General features: G+C 41.6%; 1 protein-coding gene across 1 annotated transcript in view; it reads right to left on the bottom strand.

The window, feature by feature from the left end:
- MPC1 (mitochondrial pyruvate carrier 1) overlaps nt 1–16555 on the bottom strand; it is a 109745-nt gene that overhangs the window by 16676 nt on the left and 76514 nt on the right. Inside the window, exon 4 of the mRNA XM_056566856.1 lies at nt 941–1073. Within this exon, the coding sequence (XP_056422831.1) occupies nt 941–1073 (133 nt within the window). The remainder of the gene's footprint in view (nt 1–940; nt 1074–16555) is intronic.

Raw genomic sequence — 16555 nt, 5'->3', positions numbered from 1 at the left:
TGTTTACTCACGTTAAATACAAGAACACCGTGCAGTCTGAATAGGAGGTTAGAAACCATTTTGCATTATTAATAATTATGCGCATTAACTACGAACAGGTTGTATTACTATTTCTGATATTTTTTCAAAGATTTTTCCAGACAAAAATTAGAAATTACTGGTGTATAAATGGTCACTAGTCTTCTGGCTCTAACATCTTGGCCACTGTCACTCTTTTCTCAGATGTATTCCGTATTTGTGAAATACTTGTTGTTTTTTATACTTTATAATATATTAATTATTCTTATTATTACTGAGAAATCATTGACAGTGTCCAATGTTATAACCACTTTTTCCCTCTTTTCTCTTATTGCTGGGGATCCCTGTTTCTTATGTCAATTGGATATGTGTATCCAGAATTCTCATTGGTTTTAACATTTGTAATTATATGTGCAGGTGGGTAAGCTGTGCTGGCCAGACTTGTTCTGTCCATGCCCCTTCCCCACAGCATATATAAAACGATTTTAATCTTTGTAACATATGTATGACTACGAAACGCGTCCCTGTCTGAGTCCTTGTCGTTTCTCATGGCAACACAATAAAGAAGTTCCTTTGCACGAATTTGGTGCTGGACATCTCCTTTCTTCTGCATGTTATAAGGACTATCCCCGGTCCAGTCAGAGCGCAGCAACAGAGGGTGAGCTGGATAATTATCTTTGCTTCAAAAAAAAGGAAAAAGGGTTTTTTTGTAAAAAGGAAAAGAAAAAAAAAACAAAAAAAAAAAACACCTAATTCATATGAGTATCATCACAATCTTACTAACCCACAGAAGAAAATCACAGAATATACACAGAGAAAGAGACATCACATTTGAAAAATGTGTCCCAGTCATTAAATGCCACAAAAACACGTCACACTTTGGTATACCTGACATAGCTTTTCTAGCAAAAACATTACTTACTTGTACTTGATCAGTCGAGTTCCTTGAACAAGCTGTGCACCTTCGTTGGTTAAATGGCATGCAAACAGTAGCCAGTTTCTGGGCTGCACTTTGTAAGCAAACCGCATGAACAACAAAGAATAGCAAGTGAGGGCTATAAAGGAAAATATAAAGAAAAATATAAAGATTAAAAAAAATTATAAAATAAATATTTTTTTTGACTAGTTGTTTGACAGATTTAAACCCTAAACTTAAGACAACTTATCACACACAACTCATCACAATTGTGCCATAAAATACTGTGTGAATACAGACATACAAAGAGAGGTTTAGTCTTGGTGCACTGAAAATAAAATGTCAGCTATCACAACAAATAGGAAAAATGCTAAAGTAGCAAATGATTAACACCCTTTAAGAACACAACTCTAAGAAAACCTGTTACTTTGTACTTTTGTGCAAAAATGTTTGCTTAGTTTCTCTTCTACAGCCTGCAGGGAAACCATTGTAACTTGAGACCATAACTATGGAAAACATTATTTATTTATTTATATATATATATATATATATATATATATATATATATACATATATATATACATATATATATATATATATATATATATACATATACACATATATATATATATATATATATATATATATATATATATTTATATTTATATATTTTTTTAGAGCTGCAACCCCTTCCTGACCTATAACATACATGTACGTCATGGGTCGGGTGGGTGGACATGACAGCGGCATGCAGGTCGGGTCCCCGTCATGACTGGGAGATGTATGCTGCTATCAGCAGCTGACATCTGCCGGTAATGATGCACATCGGCGATCGCTTCGATGTCAATCATTTAACTGGTTAAATACCATGATCTATACAGATCACTGCATTTAAACATTAAATGTCCCTATTCCCTGGTTTCTAGTGGTCCCATAGAATGGAGTACCCCTTTACATTTTTTTACTTGAGCTGCCCTCATCTGGTGTCTAAAAAAGCAGTTAAACCTTGTAGTACAGAATCTGTAGTATCATACTGTAATCTAAAGATATAGGGGGAGCTTTATCAAAATCTGTCCAGGAGGAAAAGTTGCCGAGTTGCCCATAAGCAACCTATCAGAGCGCTTCTGTCCTTTTTGAAAAGGTCTCTGAAAAATGAAGGAAGTAATCTGATTGGTTGCCATGGCAACTCAGCAACTTTTCCTCTGGACAGGTTTTGATAAATCTCCCCCAGTGTGTATTGAGTAAGCTTGACATACATGTATATCTACTGTCAGGAAGGGTTTAAGGAAAATCTGTCATCTAACTATACTATCTTATGAAAGGGCATTTTATTACATGTACAGGTTTGTTTTTGTGTGGAGTGACTCATTGATATATCACTGACTGGTGATCACCAAATCCCAAGATTTCATCTACTGGATTATCCAATAACATCTCCATTTATTAATACTAAATAGAATATCTAAAATTGCTTCCTTCCAGGTTGGCTCCTCAACTACTTGTAATCACTAACCTGTAATCACTGCAGAAACCCCACTGCAAAACCAGCAACCATAAAAATAATCTGCTTATTAACATCTTTTCAACTGCCAGCCAATAAGGCTTTTTACAGTCGCCAAGATGTCACAGGGAGTAAGTTAAAAGTTACGATTCTTGGATTGTGAAAACAAATTACAAAGTACAAGCAGTGGGATGCTAGGATTTTCTTGGGAAAATTCTAGTGTATTTCATAGTGTTCCTGCATCCCACTGCCTGTGTCTGTTTCATGCTGCCTGTGGGTTGGACAGCATGAAACAAAACCACTACCAATACATCTTTACAGCAGTCATGAGAGGCTTTATTCTGCTGCATGTGCCTTTATACAGCACTGTGGAATAAGCCTGGCACAGGTCTACCATAGCAAGTGTTTGACTGTCTACTTTATTAGGAGGAAAAGAAAAAAAACTTACTCTAATAAAAAAAAAACAATGTATTCCTGGCATTTAGTTTTTTACATAATCCCACTTCCAAACAAAGAAAAAATAAAAAGTCAAATGTGCCCCCAAAATGGTACAGTGAAAACTATTGCTCATGAAATAGTCATCACAAGCTCTGTCACTGTAAAATGGGCTTAACCTGTAAAGGACTAGTGTTGGGCGCGAATATTCGCATTTCCAATTTTTATTGCAAATATCGCAAATTCGCGTATATATTTATTCAAAATTGCGAAGATTCGTTTTTCTCCCGCAAACGCGTATATTCGCATATGTGGTTGGTAGGTAAGGTCTGGCATACTTGTTCCCTCTGGTCCTTGGGTCTGGTCCCTTTGTTTATTCCCTCCTTGCCTCGTGCTTGCGTTCAGCAGTATTTTGGTGCGACTTTACTTTTGATATCTACTCTTATTGCCCTCTGACCTCATACTTATATTTATTACCTCTCTATACTTCGTTCCAGTCCCCATCTACCCATCTGTAGTCTTTTTCGGTGCCTTGTTTTTATTATGTATACGTACTATTGTTTTTTAATCAATGATACACTTTAATAAAGATTTTGTAAACTTTCTTCTATTTGCTGTTTATTTGTGCATAATTTTTTCTGTATTTTTGGTGGTGCTTCTATCATGCACATTACTTACCTCTTTGAGGTATAGTCTCTTATGTAGGTGTCTATATGTGAATATTTGCATATTCCTTCTTTTCACTTGTGGGCCAATTAGATTGATGCAAATACACTTGTCAGAGGTTATCAACTACATCCCTAGCAACCAATAGTAAAGTTGCCCACCCCCTCACTATTTTCTTCCTTGAATACGCGATTATGCGAATTTTCGCATATGCGAATATGCGAAATTCGCGAATATAGGACGAATATTTGTCAATATATTCGCGAACTATCGCGAATTCGATTATGGGCAATGCTGCTCATCACTATTAACCCCTTAAGGACTCAGCGTTTTTCCGTTTTTGCATTTTCCTTTTTTTCCTCATCACTTTCTAAAAATCATAACGCTTAAAATTTTGCATCTAAAAATCCATATTATGGCTTATTGTTTGCGCCACCAATTCTACTTTGCAGTGAGTCATTTTACCAAAAAATCCGGAAACGGAAAAAAATAAAAAAATCATTGTGCGACAGAATCGAAGAAAAAAAAAATTTCATTTTGTAACTTTTGGGGGCTTCCGTTTCTACGCAGTGCATTTTTTGGTCAAAATGACACCTTATCTTTATTCTGTAGGTCCATACTGTTAAAATGATACCCTACTTATATAGGTTTGATTTTGTCGTGCTCCTGAAAAAAATCATAACTACATGCAGGAAAATTTATACATTTAAAATTGTCATCTTCTGACCACTGTAACTAGAGATGAGCGAACTTACAGTAAATTCGATTCGTCACGAACTTCTCGGCTCGGCAGTTGATGCCTTTTCCTGCATAAATGAGTTCAGCCTTCAGGTGCTCCGGTGGGCTGGAAAAGGTGGATACATTCCTAGGAAAGAGTCTCCTAGGACTGTATTCACCTTTTCCAGCCCACCGGAGCACCGGGAAGCTGAACTAATTTATGCAGGAAAAGAAATCAACTGCCGAGCCGAGAAGTTCGTGACGAATCGAATTTACTGTAAGTTCGCTCATCTCTAACTGTAACTTTTAATTTTCCGCGTATGGGCCGGTATGAGGGCTCATTTTTTGCGCCGTGTTCTGAAGTTTTTATCGGTACCATTTGTGTGTTGATCGGACTTTTTGATCGCTTTTTATTCATTTTTTTATGATATAAAAAGTGACCAAAAATACACTATTTTGGACTTTTGAATTTTTTTGCGCATACGCCATTGACCGTGTGGTTTAATTAATGATAGATTTTTTTAGTTCGGACATTTACGCACGCGGCGATACCACATATGTTAATTTTTATTTACAGTTTTTTTTTATGGGAAAAGGGGGGCGATTGAAACTTTTATTAGGGAAGGGGTTAAATGACCTTTGTTAACTTTTTTTTTTCCACTGTGCTATAGCTCCCATAAGGAGCTATAGCACTGCACACACTGATCTCTTATGCTGATCCCTGCAAAGCCATAGCTTTGTACGGATCAGCGAGATAGGGGCTCGATTGCTCAAGCCTGTAGCTCAGGCTTGGAGCAATTTAACCCCGATCGGATGCCGCTGAGTCAGGTAAGGAGACCTCCGCCTGCGTCCCAGTTGATCGGAACATCGTGATTTTATCCCGATGTCCCGATCAGCCCGACTGAGCTGCGGGAAGCGTTTACTTTAGTTTTCAGATGCGGCGATCAACTTTGATCGCCGCGTCTGAAGGGTTAACAGCGCGTGGCACAACGATCGGTGCTGCACGCTGTTAGCCCAGGTTCCCGGCTATCGTTAGCAGCCAGGACCGACCCAATGTGATGCGGGGTCACGGCTTGACCCCGTTTTTCACACCGGGACCGGGCTCAGGGCGTACAGGAACGCCCTGAGTCCTTAAGAGGTTAAGGACGCAGGGCATACCTGTACGTCCTGCGCCTGCTCCCACGCTATGACGCGGGGTCAGGAGCTGACCTTGCTTCATAGCAGGTCGGTTCCGGCGGCTATCAACCGATCGTGGTGATGTCCGATATTAACCTTTTAGACACGGCGATCAGTTGATCGCCGCATCTAAAATGAAAGAAAATGCTTCCCGACAGCTCAGCCTGGCTGATCGGGATCACTGCAGTAAAACCGCGGTGTGCCAATCAGCTGAAAGGACACGAGGAGGGTCCCTACCTTTCTCCTCGTCCGATTTCAAAACATACTAATTTTTTTTTTTTTAAGTGGTACAATTATAGAAAAGCATATAACATGGGTATCATTTTAAACGTATGGACCTACAGAATATAAGGTGTTTTTACTGAAAAGTGCACTGCGTAGAAACAGAAGCCCCCAAAAAGTTACAAAATGGCTTTTTTCAATTTTGTCCCACAAATACTGATGTCATTACCCCCTTAAGGGCCAGCCCAATTTTTTTTTTGATTTTCGTTTCTTTCTTCCTCTCCTTCTAAAAATCATAACTCTTATATTTCCATCCACAGACCCATATGAGGGCTTGTTTCTTGCATCACCAATTGTACTTTGTAATTACATCACTTATTTTACCATAAAATGTACGGTGCAACCAAACAAATATTTATGTGGGAAAATTGAAAAGAAAACCGCAATTTAGCAAATTTTGGAAGGTTTTGTTTTCACGCTGTACACTTTCTGGTAAAAATGACTGGTAAAAAATATTTTCTTTATTCTAAGGGTCAATACAATTAAAATGATACCCATGTTCTATGCTTTTCTATAATTGTACCACTTAAAAAAAAAAAATCTCAAAACATTTTCACAAAATTAGTATGTTTTAAATTGCCTTATTATGACCACCTATAACTTTCTAATTTTTCCGTATATGGGGCAGTATGAGGGCTCATTTTTTGTGCCATGATCTGTAGTTTTTATCAGTACCATTTTTGCTTCGGTTTTACTTTTTATAAATTTTTTTTTTAATAAATTGTGACAAAAAAGCAGCAATTTTAGACATTTTTTTTTTTTTTTTTTACATTTACGGTGTTCACCGCATGGGATTATTAACAATATATTTTTTAATAGTTCAGACTTTTACGCACGTGGCGATACCAAATAGGTGTATACATTTTTTTAATGCTTTTTTGGGGGGTAAAAATAGGATAAACGGACGGGGAGGGGATTTTTCACATTTTTGTACTTTAATAGTCCCCATACTGTACAGTGCTATGCATAGAGCAGAGCACTGATCAGCATTATCAGTGATCTTCTGCTCTGGTCTGCTCAATCTCAGACCAGAGCAGAAGACCCCAGGAGACAGGTGAGGGGACCTCCGGCTGCCATGCTGGATGATCGGATCCCCATGGCAGCACTGCGGGCGATCCGATCATCCATTTAAAGTACCACACTGCCGCAGATGCCGTGATCTGTATTGATCATGGCATCTGGTGGGGTTAATGGCAGACATCCGCGTGATCATGGCACCATGACTTACATTTATGTCCATTGTCATTAAGGAGTTACAAAGTCAAATTGGTAGTGCATAAAACAAGCCCTAGTATGGGTCTATAGGTGGAAAACTGAAAGTTTTAAGATTTTTAAAAAGTGAGGAGGAAGAAACGAAAGTGCAAAAAACTGAAAAACCCTGAGTGCTTAAGGCAGTGGTTCTTAATCTGGGTTCGATTGAACCCCAGGGGTTCGGTGAGTTAGTCTCAGGGGTTCGACGGGGGAGGCCCGCCAGGTGTTTTTGCCTCAGCACATCCCTGTGTTCTAAAAGATGCTTTCAGAATACAGGGACGCCTCTGTTAAGTCCCTGCGGCCCCGCGTTAACTTTAAAAAGGTGAGGACCGCCGGGAGCTAGCGCACGCAGAGACGTCACTCACGTCCCATGCGTGCGCCCATGGCAACGTAGCATGGAGGAGTGGAGAAGAAGCAAGAAGGACGCGCGCTGGCAGTTGGTAAGTGTTTACAGCGGCGAGTCAGCTTCAGTGTTCCGACCAGTGATCCTCCGGTCCTGCTATGGCCGGACCCGAGGAGTGGTGGTCGGAACACTGAAGTGGGGAAGTACACAGGCATACAGCCTCCAGCCATACTGTATGGCTGGAGGCTGTATGTCTGTGGGGAAACATACTGCACCTAATGTGAGGGGAACTATACTGCCAACGTAATGTGGGGGAACATACTGCCAGCCTAATGTGGGGGACTATATTGCCCCTAATGTGGGGGAACATACTGCTGGCCTAATGTGGGGGGACTATATTGCACCTAATGTGGGGAAACATACTGCCAGCCTAATGTGGTGGACTATATTGCACCTAATGTGGGGGAACATATTGCCAGTCTAATGTGGGGGACTATATTGTACCTAATGTGGGGGAACATACTGCCAGCCTAATGTGGGGGACTATATTGTACCTAATGTGGGGGAACATACTGCCAGCCTAATGGTGCGGACTATATTGCACCTAATGTGGGGGAACATACTGCCTGCCTAATGTGGGGGGGGGGGGGATGACACTGCCTGCCTAATGTGTGTGGGGGGGCAACACTGCCTGCCTAATGTGTGTGGGGGGGGGCAACACTGCCTGCCTAATGTGTGTGTGGGGGGGGGGGGCAACACTGCCTGCCTAATGTGTGTGGGGGGGGGGCAACACTGCCTGCCTAGTGTGTGTGTGGGGGGGGGCAACACTGCCTGCCTAATGTGTGTGTGTGTGTGGGGGGGGGGACACTGCCTGCCTAATGTGTGTGTGTGTGTGTGTGTGTGTGTGTGTGTGTGTGTGTGTGTGGGGGGGGGGGGGGGGGGGACACTGCCTGCCTAATGTGTGTGTGTGGGGGGGGGGGGGACACTGCCTGCCTAATGTGGGGGGGGGGGGCACTGCCTGCCTAATGTGTGTGTGGGGGGGGGGGAGAACACTGCCTGCCTAATGTGTGTGTGTGTGTGGGGGGGGGGGGGAGACACTGCCTGCCTAATGTGGGGGGGGGGGGGGGAAGACACTGCCTGCCTAATGTGGGCGAACACTGCCTGCCTAATGTGGACGAACATTTCTGAACTGGTCTCTGAAAGACAACAGCAGAAGTCACACTGATTTGCAGTAAATATTCATTAATGTTTTTGTGTGAAAATCATGTTTTCATGGTTTTGTTCTTTGTTCTTAATGGTTTTGTTCATTTTGTGCACCTATGTATAAACATATACTTACATATACCTCCTATGTTTTGAATTTGAAAAAAATAATTTTATTTTTCCAATTAAGAGGGGTTCGTTGAATGCGCATATGAAACTGGTGGGGTTCAGTACCTCCAACAAGGTTAAGAACCACTGCCTTAAGGGGTTAAGAAATTAAAAAAATAAATCCAGTTTGCCTGGATACTAAGGGTTAAGGAGTGGCAACTAGCTGGCTGTAAGCATCTATACATAGCCTCCTGTCAGACACAGCAGTCACAAAGTGTATCATGGTGAGACTTTTCCAAAATTAGAATAGTGGTTAAGTGTCACTATACAGACTAGAACATTTTAAACCGAGTCCAACAAATATCCACCCTTGCCATATAACCTCTAATCTTTGAGCACCTACCTCAGTTTTTATAGATCTGCAATGCTCTATAAATCTTACAGAGAGAGAATGCCACAAAATGTCATCCAAAAATCGGAAAAAGTGAGTATTAAACAAAAATAAGTAGATTAATATAGATAAAGCAAGTCCTTTCACATAAAAGTATGAAAGAGCTGCTGGGAGAATACAATGTCTATGTAGAGGACAGGAACTTCTTCAAGGACCTGTACAGTACACGCATTGTCCTAAAAAAAAGTGAATTGGAGTCGCTCAGCCGCCACAGCTAACTGAGGCACAGGTAAAGAGTAGTACAGAACATGTAATACCTCCCTGTACTGTAGGCGGAGCTACCAGACAGGTATTCAGTGCATACTCTTCAGTTATACAGGTGTTTTACCAGTGAATGCCCATCCTAATTGGTCAGCCCTTCCAGCCATTGACAGGTTTAGCAGATCTGGACTGTCTGTAGCATTGTATGTGGAGTATGGTTTTGAGTTACAATGGTCCAGAAAAGACCATTGTATTTTGAGGGATCACTGTATACCAAGTATTTAGTCTTCATTAATAAACTGAATGATCAATTTTTCCTATTTTCAGATACATTCCCGATATATTTACAGTAACAATCCTTACACATCAAGGTGCCTTCTGGGGTTGTTCCAACAAATTTCATTTTCTAAACATCTCCGAGGTTACAACAATATGAAATTAGAGATTTACGTACAGCTACTTCCTTTAACTTGGAATTGCCTTCTATCAAGTACCAATGTCTTCTGATAGTTTAGACATTTTGCACACATCAGGTTAGCTGGTACAAACACGCCCCCTCTAATTCTTCTCTACGGGAGAGACAGAGAAACAGCAACGCCGTTGTATAAAACGCTCTAGCAGCGCATAGCCGGTGCCCCGTAGGGGAGATCGCAGGGATCCCAGCGGTCTGACCTACCATGATTAGACATGATCACGATGTGATCCTGCAGATAGGGATAAAGATGATGTCCAGTGATAAGTAATTTAACAACTAGAAATTTGATTTAATTGACCCAATAATTGTAAGTATAGTACATATTAATTTTAATAGTACTATAAAGATCTACAACAAAATCATGGAATAAAGGCTTCATACCCATCTGTACAATAAAGCGGTCATCCATGAACCTTAACAGGAAATTTTAAATTTGGGGGTTTGCAGGACCAATTGTACTTTGTAATGACATCCTTCATGTTAGTATAAAGAACAAACATTTTTTGCACAATAAAATTGACATATCTGTAGTCTTTAGACAGCTCCTATTACAACTAACACATTTGTATAGTTTGTCATTTTTTACTACTTTAACCCCTTAAGGACTCGTTTTTTCCTCCTTACCTTTTAAAAATCATAACCCTTTCAATTTTCCACCTAAAAATCCATATTATGGCTTATTTTTTGCGTCACCAATTCTACTTTGCAGTGACATCAGTCATTTTACCCAAAAATTCACGACAAAACGGAAAAAAAAATAATTGTGCGACAAAATCAAAGAAAAAACGCCATTTTGTAACTTTTGGGGGCTTCCGTTTCTAGACAGTGCATATTTCGGTAAAAACGACACCTTTATTCTGTAGGTCCATACAATTAAAATGATACCCTACTTAAATAGGTTTGATTTTGTCGTACTTCTGGAAAAAATCATAACTACATGCAGGAAAATGTATACATTTAAAAATGTCCTCTTCTGACCCCTATAACTTTTTTATTTTTCCACGTACAGGACGGTATGAGGGCTAATTTTTTTGCTCCGTGATCTGAAGTTTTTATCAGTACGATTTTTGTTTTGATCGGACTTTTTGATCACTTTTTATTCATTTTTTAATGGTATAAAAAGTGACCAAAATACGCTTTTTTGGACTTTGGAATTTTTTTGCGCGTACGCCATTGACCGTGCAGTTTAATTAATGATATATTTTTATAGTTCGGACATTTACGCACGCAGCGATACCACATATGTTTATTTTTATTTACACTTTTATTTTATTTTTTTATGGGAAAAATGGGGTGATTCAAACTTTTATTAGGGAAGGGGTTAAATGACCTTTATTTTTACACCTTTTTTTTTTTTTTTTTTACAGTGTTATAGCTCCCATAGGGACCTATAACACTGCACACACTGATCTCCTATGCTGATCACTGGCGTGTAATAACACGCCTGTGATCAGCGTTATCGGCGCTTGACTGCTCCTGCCTGGATCTCAGGCACGGAGCAGTCATTCGTCGATCGGACACCGAGGAGGCAGGTAAGGGCCCTCCCGGTGTCCTGCAAGCTGTTCGGGACGCCGCGATTTCCCCACGGCGGTCCCGAACAGCCCGACTGACTAGCCGGGATACTTTCACTTTCGAAGCGGCGGTCAGCTTTGACCGCCGCTTCTAAAGGGTTAATACCGCACATCGCCGCGATCAGCGATGTGTGGTATTAGCCGTGGGTCCCGGCCGTTGATGAGCGCCGGGACCGACGCTTCATATCGCGGGAGCCGGCGCAGGACGTAAATATACGTCCTGCGTCATTAAAGGGTTAGAGCTTACCTGCGAGATACCACAAAAAAAATATAAAAAATTAAAGGGGTATTCCAGGCAAAAACTTTTTTTTTTTATATATCAACTGGCTCTGGAAAGTTAAACAGCTTTGTAAATTACTTCTATTAAAAAAATCTTAATCCTTCTAATAGTTATTAGCTTCTGAAGTTTTCTGTCTAACTGCTCAATGATGATGTCACGTCACGGGAGCTGTGCATGATAGGAGAATATCCCTTGCATGATGGGAGAATATCCCCATAGGAGCTGGACAGCTCCCGGGACGCGAGTCATCAGAAAACAGTTAGACAGAAAACAGCAACTCAACTTCAGAAGCTAATAACTATTGGAAGGATTAAGATTTTTTAATAGAAGTAATTTACAAATCTGTTAAACTTTCCGGAGCCAGTTGATATATAAAAAAAAAGTTTTTGCCTGGAATACCCCTTTAAGTAAATTCTGACCATGTATATTTTTTTATGCCATTATCCCCAATATTATAGAAGTACATCTTCATTAGTTCAGTGTAAGAAATCCTCTCAGGAGATGGGGGTTTGTCCCTCCCTTGTGGTGGTTGGAGTTAATTGGTGTGTCTGCTCCTCCAGCCTTATTCATCAGTCACCTCTTGTCCATGACTCATGGACAAGCCTGGTGATACTGGGGACCCCTAGTGGTAACATTTTCAGGAGTCATTTTCTTTATTAAATATTCATAAAATTTTAAACAACTATTACAGAAAGGTCATTAATTTTCATCAGTAATTTTCATCAGTTTTTGGATCTGACAGTGTACAATTAAACATAAAAAATTTGGTTTACCTACAGTAAAAGTATTTTTTAAATTGCTATTTTCACTAGCTCAGAAGATGTCAGTCAGTATCGCAAAAGGGCCAGAGGACACCACAGTTGAGCAAGGTACCCCATTAGGCAATATGAAGTACAGTCAAGGAACAGACAGGCGTGGCCTACCTGCGTCAGTGTGGTGGGGGTGTGTGTGTGTGTGTGTGTGTGTGTGTGTGTGTGTGTGTGTGTGGGGAGAAATAAAACCAGGGGCCCCACATACAGTCAAATTTAGTAGGGCAATTTCTGTGCTTGTACACTACATGCAAAACAACAGAATTAACTAAGACGGAGATCTTGGGTCCATCTCTCTGAGGGCAAATCACCTTTCTGGTGAGAAACAGCACCTCCTTAAGAAGAGTTTGAGTATGATGGGGCCATACCTCCTCATCCAAGACTCCAAACAGGCAGATAAATGATTCCAAAGGGGGTGAAGAATTAACTATGGTAACCAGTAATTGCAGTACATCAGTCCAAAAGGAAACAATAGATATGCATGCCCAGATAAGATGCCAAAAATCAGCCCTTGGGGCATAACAGTGATGGCAGGCATCCAAAGCTGAGCATTCCACCCTATGAAGTCTAAGGGTATGTTCACATTGCGGAATATCCTGAATTCAGCAAGCAGAGATTCCACAAGTGCAGGAACTGTGGGTTTTGCCAGAGGGTAAGGTCAGATCAGTGTACGCATTTATCGGTCTGTTTATCTGTTCTCCAAACTTGTATGGCTAGTTTAGGCAGTGGAAGAAGGCCCCATCCTCAGCAGGCGATCCCTCCAATACCGGCTTACGAGATTCCACAATAAGATAGCGTGCTAGTGAAGTGTAGCAGAGATAGTCTCACATTGGGCCAAATAAATGGGAAGAGTAAGGAATGCAAGGTGGTAAAATAGGACTTTGGGACAGGCACTGAGTAATGTTTTAGTAGGGACAGGTAAGGTAAGATTACCTTGGACAGCAACATCCAGTGGGAGCAAACCCCAGATCTTGAACTTCTCTCTAACATATAGAATAAATATTAGAACATTTGTCTCCAAGTCTTGTGACAGAGTGTGGTTAAAGGGGTTCTCCATCATAAGGTGATTTTAATACGTACCTGGCAGACAGTAATGGACATGCTTAGGAAGGATCTGCGCTTGTCTTGGGGCTAAATGGCTATGTCATGAGATTACCATAACACTGTGGCTAGCTTTTTGTGAACATGTATTTCCTGTTTGACTTATGTTTTTTTTTTACTACAAATCCCACAATGGCATTTTCCTCCCTCTCACCTATAAGCCACCCCACCTACTGAAACAAAAGACCTGTGGTTTTCAATCAGGGTGCCTACAGCTGTTGCATTAGTTACATATTGATCCCTCCACCTATTGAAGCAGACAGGCTCTCTGTCATCAGCTGACTAGTGAGTCAGGTCTCGGCCGCATTGCAAGCTGGGAAAAATACGAGACAACAGTCATTTTGTATGCTGGTAAAAATTGGAGTGAAAACCACATAAGAATTGTGAGAAAAAAAAGTGACATACACACACACACACACGTACGTACAGACACTATATTATGAACTACACTAACTTGACAGCCCCTGTAGCATAGTGAAATAAAAAAAATTCCTGGAATATCCCTTTAATGTATATGCCCAAGTTCTTAAATGTTGAGACCACACATTACAGGAGGCCATTATTTATCTAAAAAAAAGGGGCACAGCCAACTTAGTCCAGTTGATTTATTAGGCCAGAAAAAAAACAAACCTATCCAATCAATCAATAGGATGACATCCGGCAGAGTAACAGGTTTGGACATAAAAGCCCCATGTAATCAGCATATAGACCTATTCTGTCCTACCCATTCCCAGTACAAATACTAGAATATATTGTGTCCTGCCTAATCATCAATGCCAAGGGCTCCACTGCCACTGCAAACAGGAACAGAGTCAGGGGCCAACCCTAACGTGTACCCCTCCCCAGGGTAAAAGGCATAGAACATAATCCATTTACTAGAACTTGTGCTTTATGATCTTGGTATAGGATAGAGATCAACTTATGGAAATTGGGGCCGAAACTAAAAGTACACATTGCCTCTAGTAAATGTACCCAGTCAACCGAATCACAGGTCTTTGTGGCTTCAAGTTTGGAGACTCTTCTCAGCTTCAGACACCCTATCCCTGAGCTTTTGCATGTCCTGCCTGAGGAGACCAACATCAACCCTAATTGCCTCCATTTTGCTGGTCAAAAAGGTCTTGCAAGCTAGTATGGCCTGGAGGAGTGTCACTACTAGAGGATCACTAACCTCTCTCAGGGTGAGCTCTGGTTCCTCAGTGCTCCCCTGAGAGTGAGAGCAGTCCAACAGTGCAGGTAAAGGAGGCAACCACACCTCAGCATGGCTAGTGCCATCTTGCCTACCAGTGAGGGCAAACGCTGAATTTCTCGGCCACATAACACTAGTCCCTGGCCCAAATCTTGCATCCCCAGCATCTGCCGTGTCTGAGCTCAGGTTCTCTGTGTCCGGTAAGCCAGGAAGTGTATTAAGGAGGATATATAAGTGGGCTCACTGCATCTGTTTATCTCCAGATTCAGGCCATGTCCCCCTAGATCAGACTTTATGATAGCTTTTTATTCCATATTTTGTTAAATAAAAATAAAATTCTGGCATTGTTTATTTTACATTTATACAATTTACAGTGCTGTTCCACTAACATATTTTCCACTAACATTATATTATATTATATATTTAGTCTTTAAATTTTCGCATCAAATAAGGAGATTTTTTATGCTTACCGTAAAATCCTTCTCGGAGGATCCATTGGGGGACACAGACCATGGGTGTATGCTGCTGTCACTAGGAGGCTCGGCACTATGGCAACAAGAGAAGTCGGCTCCTCCCAGCAGGGTATACCCGCCCACAGGCACCTGAGGTAATCAGTTTTAGTCCCAAAGCAATAGGAGAATACTAACAGGTCAAGAGAAAACCACAAACTGTCCGAGCAAGAAAAGGCAACTGAACACACCTTTGGACAGATAACTGAAATAGGAACACCAGAAAAAAGGGTGGGAGTTGTGTCCCCCAATGGATCCTCCGAGAAAGATTTTACGGTAAGCATAAAAAATCTCCTTTTCTCTATCGGCTCCATTGGGGGACACAGACCATGGGACGTACCAAAGCCGTCCCTTGGGTGGGTAAGGAATCAGACAGGTGGACGGTTGGACCACCGCTGTCTGCAACATCTTACAGCCCAGAGTAGCATCAACTGATCTGGTAGCACCTTGAGAAAGTGTACAAAAGACGACCACGCGGACGCCTTACAGAACTGCAGAGGGCCCAGGATGCCCCGAAAAACGGGTGGAATGTGCCAAACCCCTGAAGGGTGGGATCTTCCCCTTGCAGCGGTAAGCAACCAAAAAGAGCAGACCGGATCCACCGAAAAATGGTGGTCATAGAAGCAGGTTGTCCTATACAACGACCTTCTGGAAAAACAAAAAAAAGGGGGTCACACTGCCGAAAGGAAAGAGTGACTGAGAGATAAGTCCGAACAGGCCTCACCACAACCAGGTTGTGGAACAAACGCTTCCAGGGATGAGAAGGGGCCAGACAAGAGGACGGTAGGACGATGTTCTCATTGAGATGAAAAAGTCAAAAACCACCTCAGGTAGGAAGGACGGACCTGGACGGAAAACAACTTGTCCTGGTATACCACCAGGAAGGGAGAACGGCAGGAGAGAGAGCTATCAGCTCTGACACCCTCCTAACAGAGGTAAGAGCAATAAGGAACGCCACCTTCCGGGGGAAGGAGGCAAAGAGAAATGTCCCTGAGAGGGTCAAAAGGGGCGCCTTGCAGTGAACCTAAGACCAAGTGTAAGTCCCAAGGGAAAGAAAGGGACTGATAAGGAGGGGCAGCTTGTGCCACTCCCTGAACTAGGTTCGAACATGATAACTCAACGGCAAAAAACGTTGAAAAAGAATGGAAATGGCCAAACCTTTGACCCCTAAGAGAGCTGAGAGCCAACCACGACCGGAGAAAGGCTGAGTTTCACACCAACAGAAATAAGACCGCCAGGTATGGTGGTAAATCTTTGCAGAGGAAGGCTTGTGAGCCCTCAGTATGGCGTGAACCACTTGGGAAGAGAACCGCTGTCTCAACTGCCACGCCGTCAAAAGCACAGACGGTAAATAGG

The sequence above is a fragment of the Hyla sarda genome, chromosome 3, assembly GCF_029499605.1.
Source record: "Hyla sarda isolate aHylSar1 chromosome 3, aHylSar1.hap1, whole genome shotgun sequence".
In the NCBI taxonomy this organism is placed as follows: Eukaryota; Metazoa; Chordata; class Amphibia; order Anura; family Hylidae; genus Hyla; species Hyla sarda.
Note: the sequence above shows the minus strand (reverse complement) of the source record. Positions and strands in the feature narration are given on the sequence as shown.